This window comes from Populus euphratica, unplaced genomic scaffold (genome assembly GCF_000495115.2).
Source record: "Populus euphratica unplaced genomic scaffold, PopEup_1.0 scaffold255.1, whole genome shotgun sequence".
Lineage (NCBI taxonomy): Eukaryota > Viridiplantae > Streptophyta > Magnoliopsida > Malpighiales > Salicaceae > Populus > Populus euphratica.
The window spans coordinates 827-13677 of NW_011500141.1; the positions used below are offsets into that span (position 1 = coordinate 827).

At 34.2% G+C, this 12851-nt stretch overlaps 2 protein-coding genes across 2 annotated transcripts; one reads left to right on the forward strand and one right to left on the reverse strand.

Moving 5' to 3' along the window:
- The first annotated feature begins 324 nt into the window (after positions 1–324).
- On the forward strand, positions 325–2257 carry LOC105110623 (protein RADIALIS-like 3). Its single transcript, XM_011005712.1, has 2 exons — positions 325–787; positions 1997–2257. The coding sequence occupies exons 1-2, from the start codon at positions 516–518 to the stop codon at positions 2022–2024; spliced, it is 300 nt and encodes a 99-aa protein (XP_011004014.1). The 5' UTR covers positions 325–515; the 3' UTR covers positions 2025–2257.
- Positions 2258–7376: 5119 nt separating this feature from the next.
- Positions 7377–9149, reverse strand: LOC105110624 (zinc-finger homeodomain protein 5-like). The gene is made up of 2 exons (XM_011005713.1): positions 8865–9149; positions 7377–8662 (listed from the first exon to the last, which is right to left on the reverse strand). Exon 2 carries the CDS (start codon positions 8513–8515, stop codon positions 7643–7645), a length of 873 nt encoding a protein of 290 aa, XP_011004015.1. The 5' UTR covers positions 8516–8662; positions 8865–9149; the 3' UTR covers positions 7377–7642.
- Between the last annotated feature and the right edge of the window lie 3702 nt (positions 9150–12851).

Consider the following 12851-nt stretch of genomic DNA (forward strand, 5'->3'; position numbering starts at 1 on the left):
CTAAAAGGGGGCAATGGGGGCTCATTTTGTAAGCGAATCTATATTATGTTAATGTGCAGACTCAAAATTGGGATCTAATCCCCACCAGCTGGTGAAAATTCTTGAGGAAATCCTCTTGCTGATGATATTATAAAAGACAAAGAAAGGACTTGATAAAGAGCCAGTCTTTTCGACACTGATGCCCTTTTCGTTTCTCTTCCCTCTTATACCTTTGCTTACGGAAGAGAATCCTACATTGTTATACCCTCGAGGGTGGGAAAAAAAATAATCTCCCACTTGCACAGCCCTACCATTTCCTCCTGCTTATAAAGAGCAGCCATGTCAATCTCTTGCCCACACCATCCCTTGACTCAAGTCTTCTCCCTTGACTGAGGGATTGATCTTTTTCTCTTGAAGTTTCTTTCGTCTTAGGCTTGTAGCTTGTTCTTTTGCTTTAGGAGTCAGCCCACATTCCTCTCTCACCACCGTCTAACCTACCAATCCCTCCACTACGTACCCGATTATCAACAAGGGAAATGGCTTATTTCATGTCTTCAAATGGTTCTAGCTCCTCTTGGACGCCCAAACAAAACAAGCTGTTTGAGAAGGCACTGGCTGTCTATGACAAAGACACGCCAGACCGCTGGCAAAATGTGGCCAAGGCTGTGGGTGGCAAGTCAGCAGAAGAAGTTAAGATGCACTACGATCGTCTTGTGGAGGATCTTACATATATAGAATCCGGCCAAGCTCCACTGCCAAACTACAAGCCCTCAGGGAGCAATAGTAGAGGGCTTGCTGAGGAGCAGAGGTACGTGATGAACGTTTCTGGAAACCAGCATACTCATCAATTACAGGATAAAAACCAACTTCACTGTTCTTGCATGCAATATTGTTTTATTCTAGGCTCCCTAGCTCAGCGCACACTGTTTGCTACGCATCTTACACATGTTCAAGACATGAGCATTCGCATTCCCATCTATTATCCTTGGAAATTGAAAGGGCATTAGCAGGCACACACTAAGCTCCTTAAAAACGTACGTAGTTAATCCAAACATCTGTCAAACGAGTCTACTTCAGTGCTGCCGCATTGAGCTCCCCTCAATTTACGATTTTATACTATCGGTACTGTTTAAACTTTAAAGCATGTGCTTGTGTCTCTGCTGTCAGCTGCTTCCTTCCTCTCTACTCATTTGCACGTATATATATTGCCAACTGCCCACTGTATATATTGCCAAAAGCCACACGGCGCCTACTTCTACTTTCAAACCAGTGCAGCAAACTTCCTTAGATTGTGTATGATGTAACATAAAACGTCACAAGTTTCTTGTTCCAGTATTAACTGCGGATTTTGAGGGTTCGTATGCCGACCAAGTATTCATATATGTATATCATCTTTTCATAATTCTCTTGCCTTTCCTTTCCTAGTAGCTATAGGATTTAGGGTAAACCTAACACCGACCCTTGCTCCCTCTGGATAGTCTTAAATATTGTAAAGACTATCCATTATAAATTCAACTTCCTAAGGAAAACAAAAAAGAAGCCCACATGAAATCTAATCCTGCTTGTATGATATAGATCACATCAACTTGGACATATATATGCTTTGGAACGGGGCAAAAATTATTATAAATTAGCCAGTGCTTCTAATGCCTGATAAGAATCATTGTGTGAACACAGGAAAACACAATTTTTTAAATCAATTTTCACATTGCTCTATAACCCAATTCAGTAATCCCCAGACCTGCTCACGACACGGGTTCTTGGATCTAGCCAGGACTTTAGACAGCATTACAAGCTGAAACAAAAATTTCACTCACCCAGTTGCCCAAAGTAAGCTCATCTATTCTAAAAAAAATAAATAAAACAAGTCCCTTGATCGAGTTCCTATACAATTCTGATTTCAAGGATAATGTGGTTGTTGACAACCCACTACAGTTAATTATTTAAAACTAAACACTCCAACTAGGGAATTAAATATAATTATGCATCACTAATGCTGTTTTTTTTTTTTTGGCAGGCTTATGAGGAATTTAAAGCTGCAATGAAGCGCCGAAGGGTCCAGATCTGTAAAAACTATATGCATGCAAGACTAAGTACTAAAAAAGAAGTGAATCTACTTGCTGGTTCTGGTTCTGTCCAGGCTTAGTTACTGTAGTAATAATGAAAGCAACGTGTACAAGTCATGTGTTATCACACTTCTGAAGCTTGTACGTACGATGCATCTACTTTAATGATGTTGTCTCCTGTTATATAAACTATAAAGTACTGTGTTCTATAATTTACTCCCCTTTTTAATCCTTTCCAACCCAAATCAATCACCTTAAAAATCTGGTTCGGGTGCTAATAAACTGGTTTCCTCTCCATAATATTGCCTTTGTTTTGTCAAAAGACTATGAAAATAATTTTTTCCCGCGGACACACCAGCTCTGCCGAGCAGAGAGAACGCATGAAATATTGAACATTATAAAGAAAAAATTGAACAATCCAATTAAAGTCAAGTATTGGTGATTTTCCTAATTAAGAAAATGATCAATTGAATGTTTTGGTTGATACACGAATTGATCTTGATCAACTTCTTGTTATCGAATTTAATTATTATCAAACATGGTCTTCCATGTGGAGACCATGGAAAGCATGTCAAATTCCTTGGGAAATAAAATGCTATCTGCCATGGACAAGCTGGTTTACACATGATGCAGTAAGTTGTTTGTAAATAAATGAAATATACGTGAAGAAAGATTTTCATATCACATCAACTAAATACAGGTTTTAGGTTTCTTGATTATATATCAATCCAGGTGAAGAAAATTTCTTCAACAGGAATTAATTGGTCTGGCGTTTAGTCTCAAGAATACGGGTTTAATTTCGAGAAATCATCAACCAAAAGCAGCAGCAGGCCCTCGTGCCATGAGACTCGGATAAACACCAAACCAGACGACCTGTTCATATTAATTTATTGTATTTCATTTTGGAGAGGGAAGATCAATATATTATCGGTTCCCTTTTGCAGATTGTACATTTTTAATTATTAGAGGAAGGTTTCTTCGGAAATCTCCAAGTTTATACGGTAGATGCAATGCCATCGAGATGTTAATTGCTTGTATGAATACAAATTACTCTTTTGTAGAGAAATCATTGCAAGTTTCTTTAACAAGATAGCATGCCATCATGTAATGTTTACCTCTGAATTTTCTCTATGAAAAATTATTAAAAACTACAGGAAGACGAATGAAGAAATATTACTCCGAGAATGCTTCATGATAGCTTTGTAATTGGAATAAAATTCAAATATATGACAGTCTTCAAAACTTTAAATATTTTTAAACACTGATAAAAATAAAATCATCCTTAAAAACTATATGAATCGAAGAGAAAAATAAAAGTTAATTTTCATAACTTAATAATGTTATTATTTCTTTAGCCATTAAATTAAATAAAATAAAAAATGATTTTATTGTTTGAATATTTTTTTGTATCCTTGAAGCAAGCTAGAAATACAATTAGCAGATTAGTGTAAACAAGTTTATAGGTTAAATGTCTATTTAGAATGCGGGTGCGGTTGTGATTTGAGAGCTTTTTTTTTATATAAAAAATATAGTAGATATTATATTTAAAGTATTTTTTATTTATAAATATATTAAAATAATATTTTTTATTTTTTAAATTTTATTTTTAATATTAACACATTAATCCAAAAATATAAAAAAATAAATTAATTTAAAATTTAAAAAAATTCCAAAAAAAACTGCAATGCCAAACAGAATTTCAACCATTTTCAAATTAAAAATATCAAAAAAATAAAAAAAATATTTTAAATAAAAAAATACTTTTTAAATACACGAAAACAAATTAACATGGAAGGGTGCTCCTTCAGCAGCCGCGTTTCTAAACGAGATCCTCATCGTAAAAGGACACTATCGATCAAATTAGTAGTGAATTGAGGCAATTGATCAAACTCGTAAAGTAGAGGGACCGAGGGTGTAATTAAAAAAACAATTAGTTTCTTCGTGGTTAAATTTAACGTCAGGATCACAGCATTAAAAGCATTCGAGCAAAACCTGCTGGATCGTATACCCATCCCAAACAAAACGACCCCACCACGCATCCCTCATGCAACTCACCAGACACTCCCATGGCCCCCACACTGCTCTCCTCCACCGTCCGATAACGTCAGAACAGTCTAATCGGCCCAGATTCTCACCCCACGCACGCATCACAAACACATCATTGACCGCAACACAGGCAATCGAATCCGCACAGTTGACATGTCCGATTGGAATCGTTAACAAGCTGGGTACGTAGACGTCGGCGAAAACGCTTGGTGTTTACCCATTTCAAGATCGAGCATTTCGATCTTGAAGGGCTGGAGATGGAGTGAAGGGGACGAGGCTGTAGGCCAGGTGGGTCGTAGGATTTAAGGAGAGAGATGTGATTTATGGGATTTAGGGAGGGTGCCGTGTAGGGTCCATGAAGTGAAGATGGATATGAGTGAGTGAGACTGAAGTTTGTTTGAATCAAAGGGGAGAGTTTTTGTTAAGGTTTATTGGGGGTGAAGGGTGATTGATTTAACGGTCTTAAACTTGGTTCGAAAGACAGCTCAGTCTTGGTTGGGCTTTCTTTCTTTTGTTTTTGTTCCCTTTTTTTTTTAAAAAAAAAAAGAAAAAAGATCCATTGGCCTGGTTTTGTACAATGCAGATTAATTTTCAGATTAACCCAGCAGAAGGATTTAGAATAGGTTTGTCATCAATTTAGGTATGAATTTGTGGGAAGAAGATTATAAATTAATTAGTTTCAATACTTGGGAGTATCTTTAATTATAAAATAAAAAATTTATAAGGTAGCCTTTATTCTTGAATAATTTCTCACACTTTCTTTGCATGAGCATGAATTGTACTCATTTATATGTGAGTATTATCATTTACCTGTGTTGCCGAGTAGGATTAATTTAAAAAAAAAAGTTAAAAAGAAATAATCATCCATTGATATATATAAAAATTAAAAAATATAGAAATTAACACTTGACTCGTGTTATAAGATTAGGATAATATTATAAAAAATAAAATAAAATAAAATAAAATATAAAGCTTAATTTTCAATCAACAAAAATGATAAAAAATAAAATTAAAAAAATCAACAAAAATGATAAAGGATGAAGTTAAAAAGAAATAATCATGCATTGATATATATATATAAATTAAAATATGTAGAAATTGAGTTGACATGACCTGTGAACTTTGTAAATAAGTTTAAAAACAAACTAGACAATTGAAAAAAAAAACATAATTTAATTAAGAAAAATTAAAATGATATAATTTTAAAAAAATATTAAGACGATAACATATTGCATCAACCCAAGTCAGCTTAGGTTAATATGTAAAATTTGTGATTTGAGTTACGAGATTGTAATATCATCATAGAAAGCAAATTAAAAATATATATTAAAGTTTAATTCTCAATTAATCTAATAATTAAAAATATCTATTAAAAAACAAAAAAACCTAAGTTAAATCGAGTTAACTTATTAAATCTGAATTAAAAAAACCAAGATAAATCAACATAAAAAAAATAAAATAAAAAATAAAAAAGCTCAATTCCTAATCAATCAAATATTAAAGGATGAAACTAAAAAATAACAAAAGAAATACTCAAGTCAACCTAGTTTAACCTGCTAAATACTTGACTCATATTATAAGATTAGGATAATATTATAAAAAATAAAATAAATTATAAAGTTCAATTTTCAATCAACAAAAATAATAAAGGATGAAATTAAAAAAATTAATTATAAAAAAAATAAAATAAAAAATCACCCAAATTAACCCATAAAACTCATAACTTTAATTATAAAATAAAGATAATTTTATAAAAAATAAATAATAAAGGCCATTCATATAAAAATAGTAATTATAAAATAAAAAAGAAAAGAATAAAACAACGTTTTCAATAAACAATACCGTACTAGGAGGGGATCAATAATTAGTTTCCACTCCTCTATAAGTTCTTGTTTAATTATATTATTTTTTCTCAGAGGAACGTATTTTATTTTCATTGAAATCATTACAAAGACCGATTCACCATTTAAATTATGGACTGGGCAATAAAACAATTAGAAAGTATTGTATTGATCTAAATTTTTTATTTAATAGATAATATCTAGAATGCATTTTTTTGTAATTTTTAATAATTCAATCATAATTATAAAATAATCAATGATACATCATTTACAAAATATTGTTGACAAATTTATTGGTGTATAAAAATTTTATGTAATAATTTAACCACCATGTTTTATAATAATTTATGAGTTTTGGTGGATGCTGAATGATATGAAGTCAGGGAATAAATGCCATACCGTACATAAACGCTACCCTTGTTCACGAATTGATGCCATATGTATAATTAATTATTGTGCTTCTCCTGTTGCGCATGTGAAAGTAGTCAACACAATGCGCAGGTAAAAGTCTCCAGACCAGGGTCATGAACTTGATAGATCACTACACCCTCACGACAGGTGAACAGAAATTATACAGATAAAATGTAATACAATAGTGATTTTTTTCAAATAGATTATGTTTAAATAATATTTTTTTGTTTAGATCAATAAAAATATAAAAAAGTTAAGTTGAAATAAATAAAATTTATTTAAAAATATTTTTAAAACATAAATCAAGTATGTATTTGGTAAGATAGTATAAGATATGTTTTCAATTAAAAGTATTTTGTAATATCTCCAGCCCATTTTTCTTATAATATTAAATGTGCCAAAGGGGATAAATCCATTGACTTTGCTTTCTTATTGACCTCAAATTCAATTATATTTCATGCGAAACTCAACGGATTACCTTTTTCTTTATCAATAATTAAATTTACGTCTGATTAGTGTTGTAAGAGAGTATGAATAAATATAAAAAGGTTAGAAATGAATTTGAATAAAAAAATATTTTAAAAATAATTCTTTATACTTTCGAAATACAAAACATGTCCCCACTATATTTATAAACGGCGACCAATGGATTGTTAAATGGTGGATGAGGATGGATCAAACATGGCCCAGCCCTACTATTTTATGGGTTCAATTACAGGCTAAGTTAGGGACATAGACAGATATGACATCAAGCCTAACATGGCCCATATGGCAGCCATTATATCAATTAGGATTCATGCACATGTTCCTCGTATGATTGTGTTAAAACTTGAATAGAATCGAGCACAACGAACGAAGAACAAGGATACAATCTCTTACTTCGTTCCCCTTCTCTGATAATAATAACGGGAAAAGTAATTGAGTAACTTTGGAAATGAAAGATACGTGACGATCGATCCGGCCCAACATAATAACTCCAATGGGAAAACAATGGAAGCTAGCTTTCCTAGCTAGGTTCTAAGAACATTGGCACTGAGAAAAAGGAAGATTGCAGAAATTAAGATAACATGAGAATCTTACAAATTTCTGATCAAAGACAAGGACCTTAATTCCCATATTCAATAATCCTGCTAACCCACCTCCTTCCTCTCTCTGTTTTTTTTTTTTTCATAGACCTCTCCTTCCTACTCAACTAGCTAGCTACCAACCAAGGCTTTTCGCATTTATATCCGTCATGGATCCCTTATCACCTGAAGCGATTAATGATGTTCAAGGAAAAATCATGGGTTCTCGTTCTAGTCAAGTGGAACTTGTTGGCTGCGGCTGCTTCTTCAAATTCTTGTTATTATGCATCCAAACCTTGAAAACCTGTCTCCTCACACCAACTTCAGCACAAAACTTCTGCACTTCCTCCTCATCTTGTTTATTAATCCTCCACCCAACTTTATCTGCAAACTCCATCATCTTATCTTTCTGTTCCGGTGTGAATTTTGTTCTAAATCTCTTCTTTGACATAACATAAGGTGGCGGAGGTGGCACTCCATCTGCATTAGACTGGAAAGGATTGAGATCCTCACTTGAAGATTCAGTTCCTCCACTAACACCACCAAAAGCCACGCTCATGGGTTGAACCATATTTGCAGTGTTAGGACTAGTATGCAACCCCATAGAATATCTTTGGTGGTGGTGGAGGTGGTGATGCAGTATAGCTGGAGAAGGCAATGGTGGTGGCAACTGAAGACTATGAACCATGGTAGCACTTCTTCTTGAACCAGGACTGAATTGAGTCTCCCCATCGATTTCTCTGCGGTGAAAGTTGCGGTGGCACTCACAAGCAGCACATTTGAGCGCCTCTAAACTTCCTTCTTCTCCCCCTGGCATGAACTCACCACAGCCATCATAAACGCTGCCGCCTACGTTGGCCGCGTGGTTTCTGAGACATTCGCGGTACCTTGTATTGGATGTTTTGGAGTTGGGTCCGCTTGAGATGATTGCAAGTCGATCTGGGTTTGGAGATCTTGATGGTTGGCGTTGGTGATCTAGGGTTTGAGTGTAAGTAAGGACAGTGGTGCCATTGTGGTTCCCATTTCTTCCTTCTAGCCCTGACGATTGATGACTGTAACTTGAAGGGACTGACGTTCTTATATCATTTTCTAGACCTCTCATCTCCATGATTTTTGCACCACGCCTAGCCTTCTTAAACGCAGCACTATAATCTTTTTTGTTTTTTGAAAAGAAAATCTTAAGCTTTCGGATTTTTTTTTTTTTGATATAACAATATTGGAACTTCGAATCTTGGAGCCCTCCAAGATTTTATGCCTAACAGTGAAGGAGAAGAAGCACTTCAAAAACAAAAATCATAGCAGAAGCTTAAATACGTACGAAATGCCCTAAGCTAAATTCAAGAACTTGCTCCATCCTCAGTTGTTCCAAAAGATAAGATGGAAGAGAGGCAATAAAACGAAGAAAGAAGATCTTAAGAACAAAAAGGAAATTGAACGTTAAATGGGACAAAACTCACAGTTCCAGGAGAGAGAGAGAGAGAGAGAGAGGCAACAGCTAGCAGTACCAGCACCACAGGCTTTATTACCATCATCAAGTCTTTGACATCTCTCTCCCTCTCTCTAGCTAATGTTTTCAAGTATGCAGAAACCACAAAAGAATTAGCAGGGGAAAGATGTAAAATAGAGAGGGTTTGTGTGGTGTTTTTAAGCTTTAGAGCATGGGAGCAAGGACTGTGCTTCTGGGCTTCCAACAGGCCAACTACATATCCAACAAGAGACAGCTTGGTTGCTTGTGATGAAGCCAGAGAGGGTAGATAAACTTTGTGAGGAGATGGTGATGAGATTAAGAGCCCTCCCTTTCTCTGCACAAAACAACCGACAACGTCATGTTCATCCCTCTCCCACGCCCTGCCACACTGGGTCCCACTTCACCCCTTCATTATTGCCTTCCTTTCCATTTCTTATCTTTAACCCAGCCTGACCCCCTAAATAACCATACAGATGCATACGGTGTATCCTTCCTCGCCCTTTATGCGACCTGGCTAACTTTATATATATTCGCCACTGTGCTTTTTAGTCTAAAACCACCCTTGACATTGCATCACCCTGTAATTAGTTTCATGATCAAACTCATACTTTTACAGGCTAGCTCTATATTTTGTTACAGTGTTAGGGTTTGTGTTATAATATATCCCCGGTTGAAATTGTATTTTATTTTTATTATATGCTTAAAAATATTTAGTTAATGTTCACTATAATTTATAGCAATTGTTTTTTAAAAGTATTTTTTATTTAAAAATATATATAAATAATTTTTTAAATTTATTATTTTAGACATAATATTGAAGACTTGTAATTTGACAAGCTAGCAAACCGTATATAAATATTTAATTTTATTAAATATATATGATTGGATATAATTTATATTTAAAATATTCTTATAAAAAAATAAACAATTGTCTAATTCTAAAATCACATTAAAATATTAAAAAAACATCAAATTTAATGTTTTTTAAAGCTAAATGCACTTTTACAGCACAAAAACGAATGCTCATCCCTTAACAACCACATTTTATTATATTTTTTTTCATTCCGCAACCACACAAAATTATCATATTACAAACACATGCTTACTTAGATTTGTAGCATCTAATTAAGGAAGCTATTTGAAACAAAATTTCTGTAAATGTTATAGTTTGGACATGGATAATATATTTAAGATTGCCCAAGAATAACTAAAGATTCTGTTATATAAATGCTTAAAGTTTAATGATAATTTTTATACAAATAAAGGGGGAAAGAGCTGCATTAAATGAGAGAAGGAGGGGGGGCCGGGGGGGTAAAAAGTGAAAAAAACCTGCATGGGAACGGTCCACAGTAATGGTGTTGTCGTGTAATGTAGAGCAGAATGATTCTCTCAATCTCAACTCTCAAGCATGACCAATGGCTAAGGTAGGCATTCTGTTTTTGAATCGCAAGCCTCCCTGCAACACCACGCTTGCCCCAAGCAATGTCTTTACCTTTCTGTGATGCAATCGATGGCTTCATTTGTCCCTCTCTTTCAACATCTTTTGCTTTGGTACTGCCTATTTGCTTGCTACATAGCCCTCTCTACCTGTTCATGTTCATTTTTTGTTGCAATACAGCTTCCACCAATAGAATCCCGAAAGCTAGAGTCAGGAGCCGGGAGCTTTATACATTTTTTTTTTTATTTCGATTAGCATGATCCAACTCGGAATCTTTTCCCCCCGCCTCTTTCTTTCTTTCTTCAGATGCATAGCACATGTTCGTTCTAGGCCTTAGTCCTGTTAATCTCCACTGCAATTTCGAAGTTTGAATATCACAGCCGGTATGAAACTCTAGGGAACATAGGAGAATTTTTAATTTTCTTTTCATCTATTCCATTTCGAGAGCTTTAATCTCAATATCTCTCGACATTTTAGCTTAGGCAGCTTAATTTGGCATGCGCATTGCAGCATTCAAGATTTGGGGTGTGGCAGGCTAAAGCATCATGCATACACTCAGATACTTTTGCCCACCACGGTACTTGTGGCAGTCCATTAATGCTGTGATCATGGTGCTCCTTCCACTAGCAATGGCTCACCGACTACGTGAGTGATTTGTTAATGTGTTTATCGATGAGTAAAAGCTTTCAAACAAAACATGGATTCGAGATTGAACTTCTCCCGTGCCTGATTTAGAAAATGTTTACTTTAAGACAAGTGGTTCAAGGTTCGATATACGATGTGAGAAATTCTTGGCCGAAAGAAGTAAGCATATCAACAAGTAGATAAATATAAAGAAGTCTAAGGTTGGGCTCTTATTTCTTTTCTAACCCCATCAAGGGCGTGATTCCTTTGCTATAATAAGGCTGTCGCTTGTATTCAAATTCATGATTTGCATCTAACCCATGATTTTGGAAGGGAAAAAAACATGAAATTTTAGTTTATTTTTTTCAAAATCATGGTTTGAATGTTTTCTCTTACCAAAACCATGTGTTTAAGAGGATTATCAAACACCCAGAAGTGTGATTTTTCACTCAAGATTTGATTTTTTCTCTCACATTTCAACCATAAACGGAAACATTGGTTTGGAATTGCTGTTGAAGTTGGAATTAGCTTTTACTAAATCTAGTCATTGCCTTTAGGTGTATAGATTAAACTACATATTCTGAAATCGAAATAACTCTGATATCCAAAGATCAAAGCAATTAATTCTACCATCTATTGAGAGATTAGGTATATTTTTATATATATTCACCAATATCTTTCTTGATACATTAAGAAAATATTCCAAGTAAAACGATGCCCCTGTTTCCCTTCCCAAAACAAGTTCTTATGCGTCCATCGCTTTTCATCTTGCTTGCATGTATTAAGCATGCCGTTTGTGTTTGCTCTGAGTTAGGATTTAATTCTTTATAAGATTCTTAATTACATTATTTGTAGTTTAATTGTTCGTAAACAAAGTTCATTTCCAGGGATTACATCCATTACTCACTGGCAACCGTGAATGATACATTCAACAATTCGTGTCATATTTTTGCAAGGAAATAAAATCTCTTCGAAATGTTCAGATTTTATCTTGATCTGTGTTACTTTTTCGTTCACTGGTATTATATTCTGCGTTGAGACAACCAGTCGGATGGGTTCGGGGAGCTAGAGGCGGACTAATGGATCGAGCTGCTCCTCCCGGGGATGCAGCATCCTGGGCATGGAACCGATGGAGGCTTGGAATAGAATGTTAGAGCTAGCTAGGTTCACTAGAAGTCATTAAATGTGCTTGTAGATTGATGGACCGATTTGATGAAGTTTTACCGATTTTAGGTAAAATCATACATGATATAAGTATCACTGATTCGACATTGGATTCCATTTTTTATATAAAAAACGAGTTTTTTTAATGATAATAATAATATCACGCTATAGAGAAGAAAATAATCCTTGCATGTAGTTTTTGTAGTTGAATTTGATCACCAAAGATTATTTGAAAATACTATTTTTTAAAGTGACTGATTAATTAGGTCATGTCTTGGTTAAGCCATTTATTGCTAGATTCGTTATATAAAAAAAAGCTCTACCGAAATTTATTTTTTTGTGTAACCTTGAACAAAGTTATTAAAACCCTTTTGATTGCATGAGCTGACTTGAGAAATGCAAGAATTAAAACTTGATCCATGCCAGCTTTTAAATCGAGCTAAAAAAAAAATAATTTGTTGAAATCTAATTAATCCAACATGATTTTTTAATTGTCCTGTTTATCCAATTAAATCCGGTTAAAGTCCAAAAAAGTTAGCAAAAATGAATTTTTTTCAAAAAAACAATTAACCTAGTAAAATCTTCTGAATTCAATAGGGCCAACAACAAGAAATTTAAAAAAAAAACATTTTTGATGATTTTGCAGTTGATTCAATAACCCATGAGCCACATCTTTATTCGGATCACATTCACGTTTGACTACTATGTGATCAGCTCTTGATAATTGTTACTGTCGTTGCTTATGGACCT

Bases quoted from the DNA above. Each gene is read 5' to 3' on its own strand.
- LOC105110624 (XM_011005713.1), bottom strand. From the start codon at position 8,515: ATGGAGATGAGAGGTCTAGAAAATGATATAAGAACGTCAGTCCCTTCA.
- LOC105110623 (XM_011005712.1), top strand. From the start codon at position 516: ATGGCTTATTTCATGTCTTCAAATGGTTCTAGCTCCTCTTGGACGCCC. The intron at 788-1,996 runs GTACGTGATGAA...TTTTTTTGGCAG, and splicing joins GGGCTTGCTGAGGAGCAGAG to GCTTATGAGGAATTTAAAGC.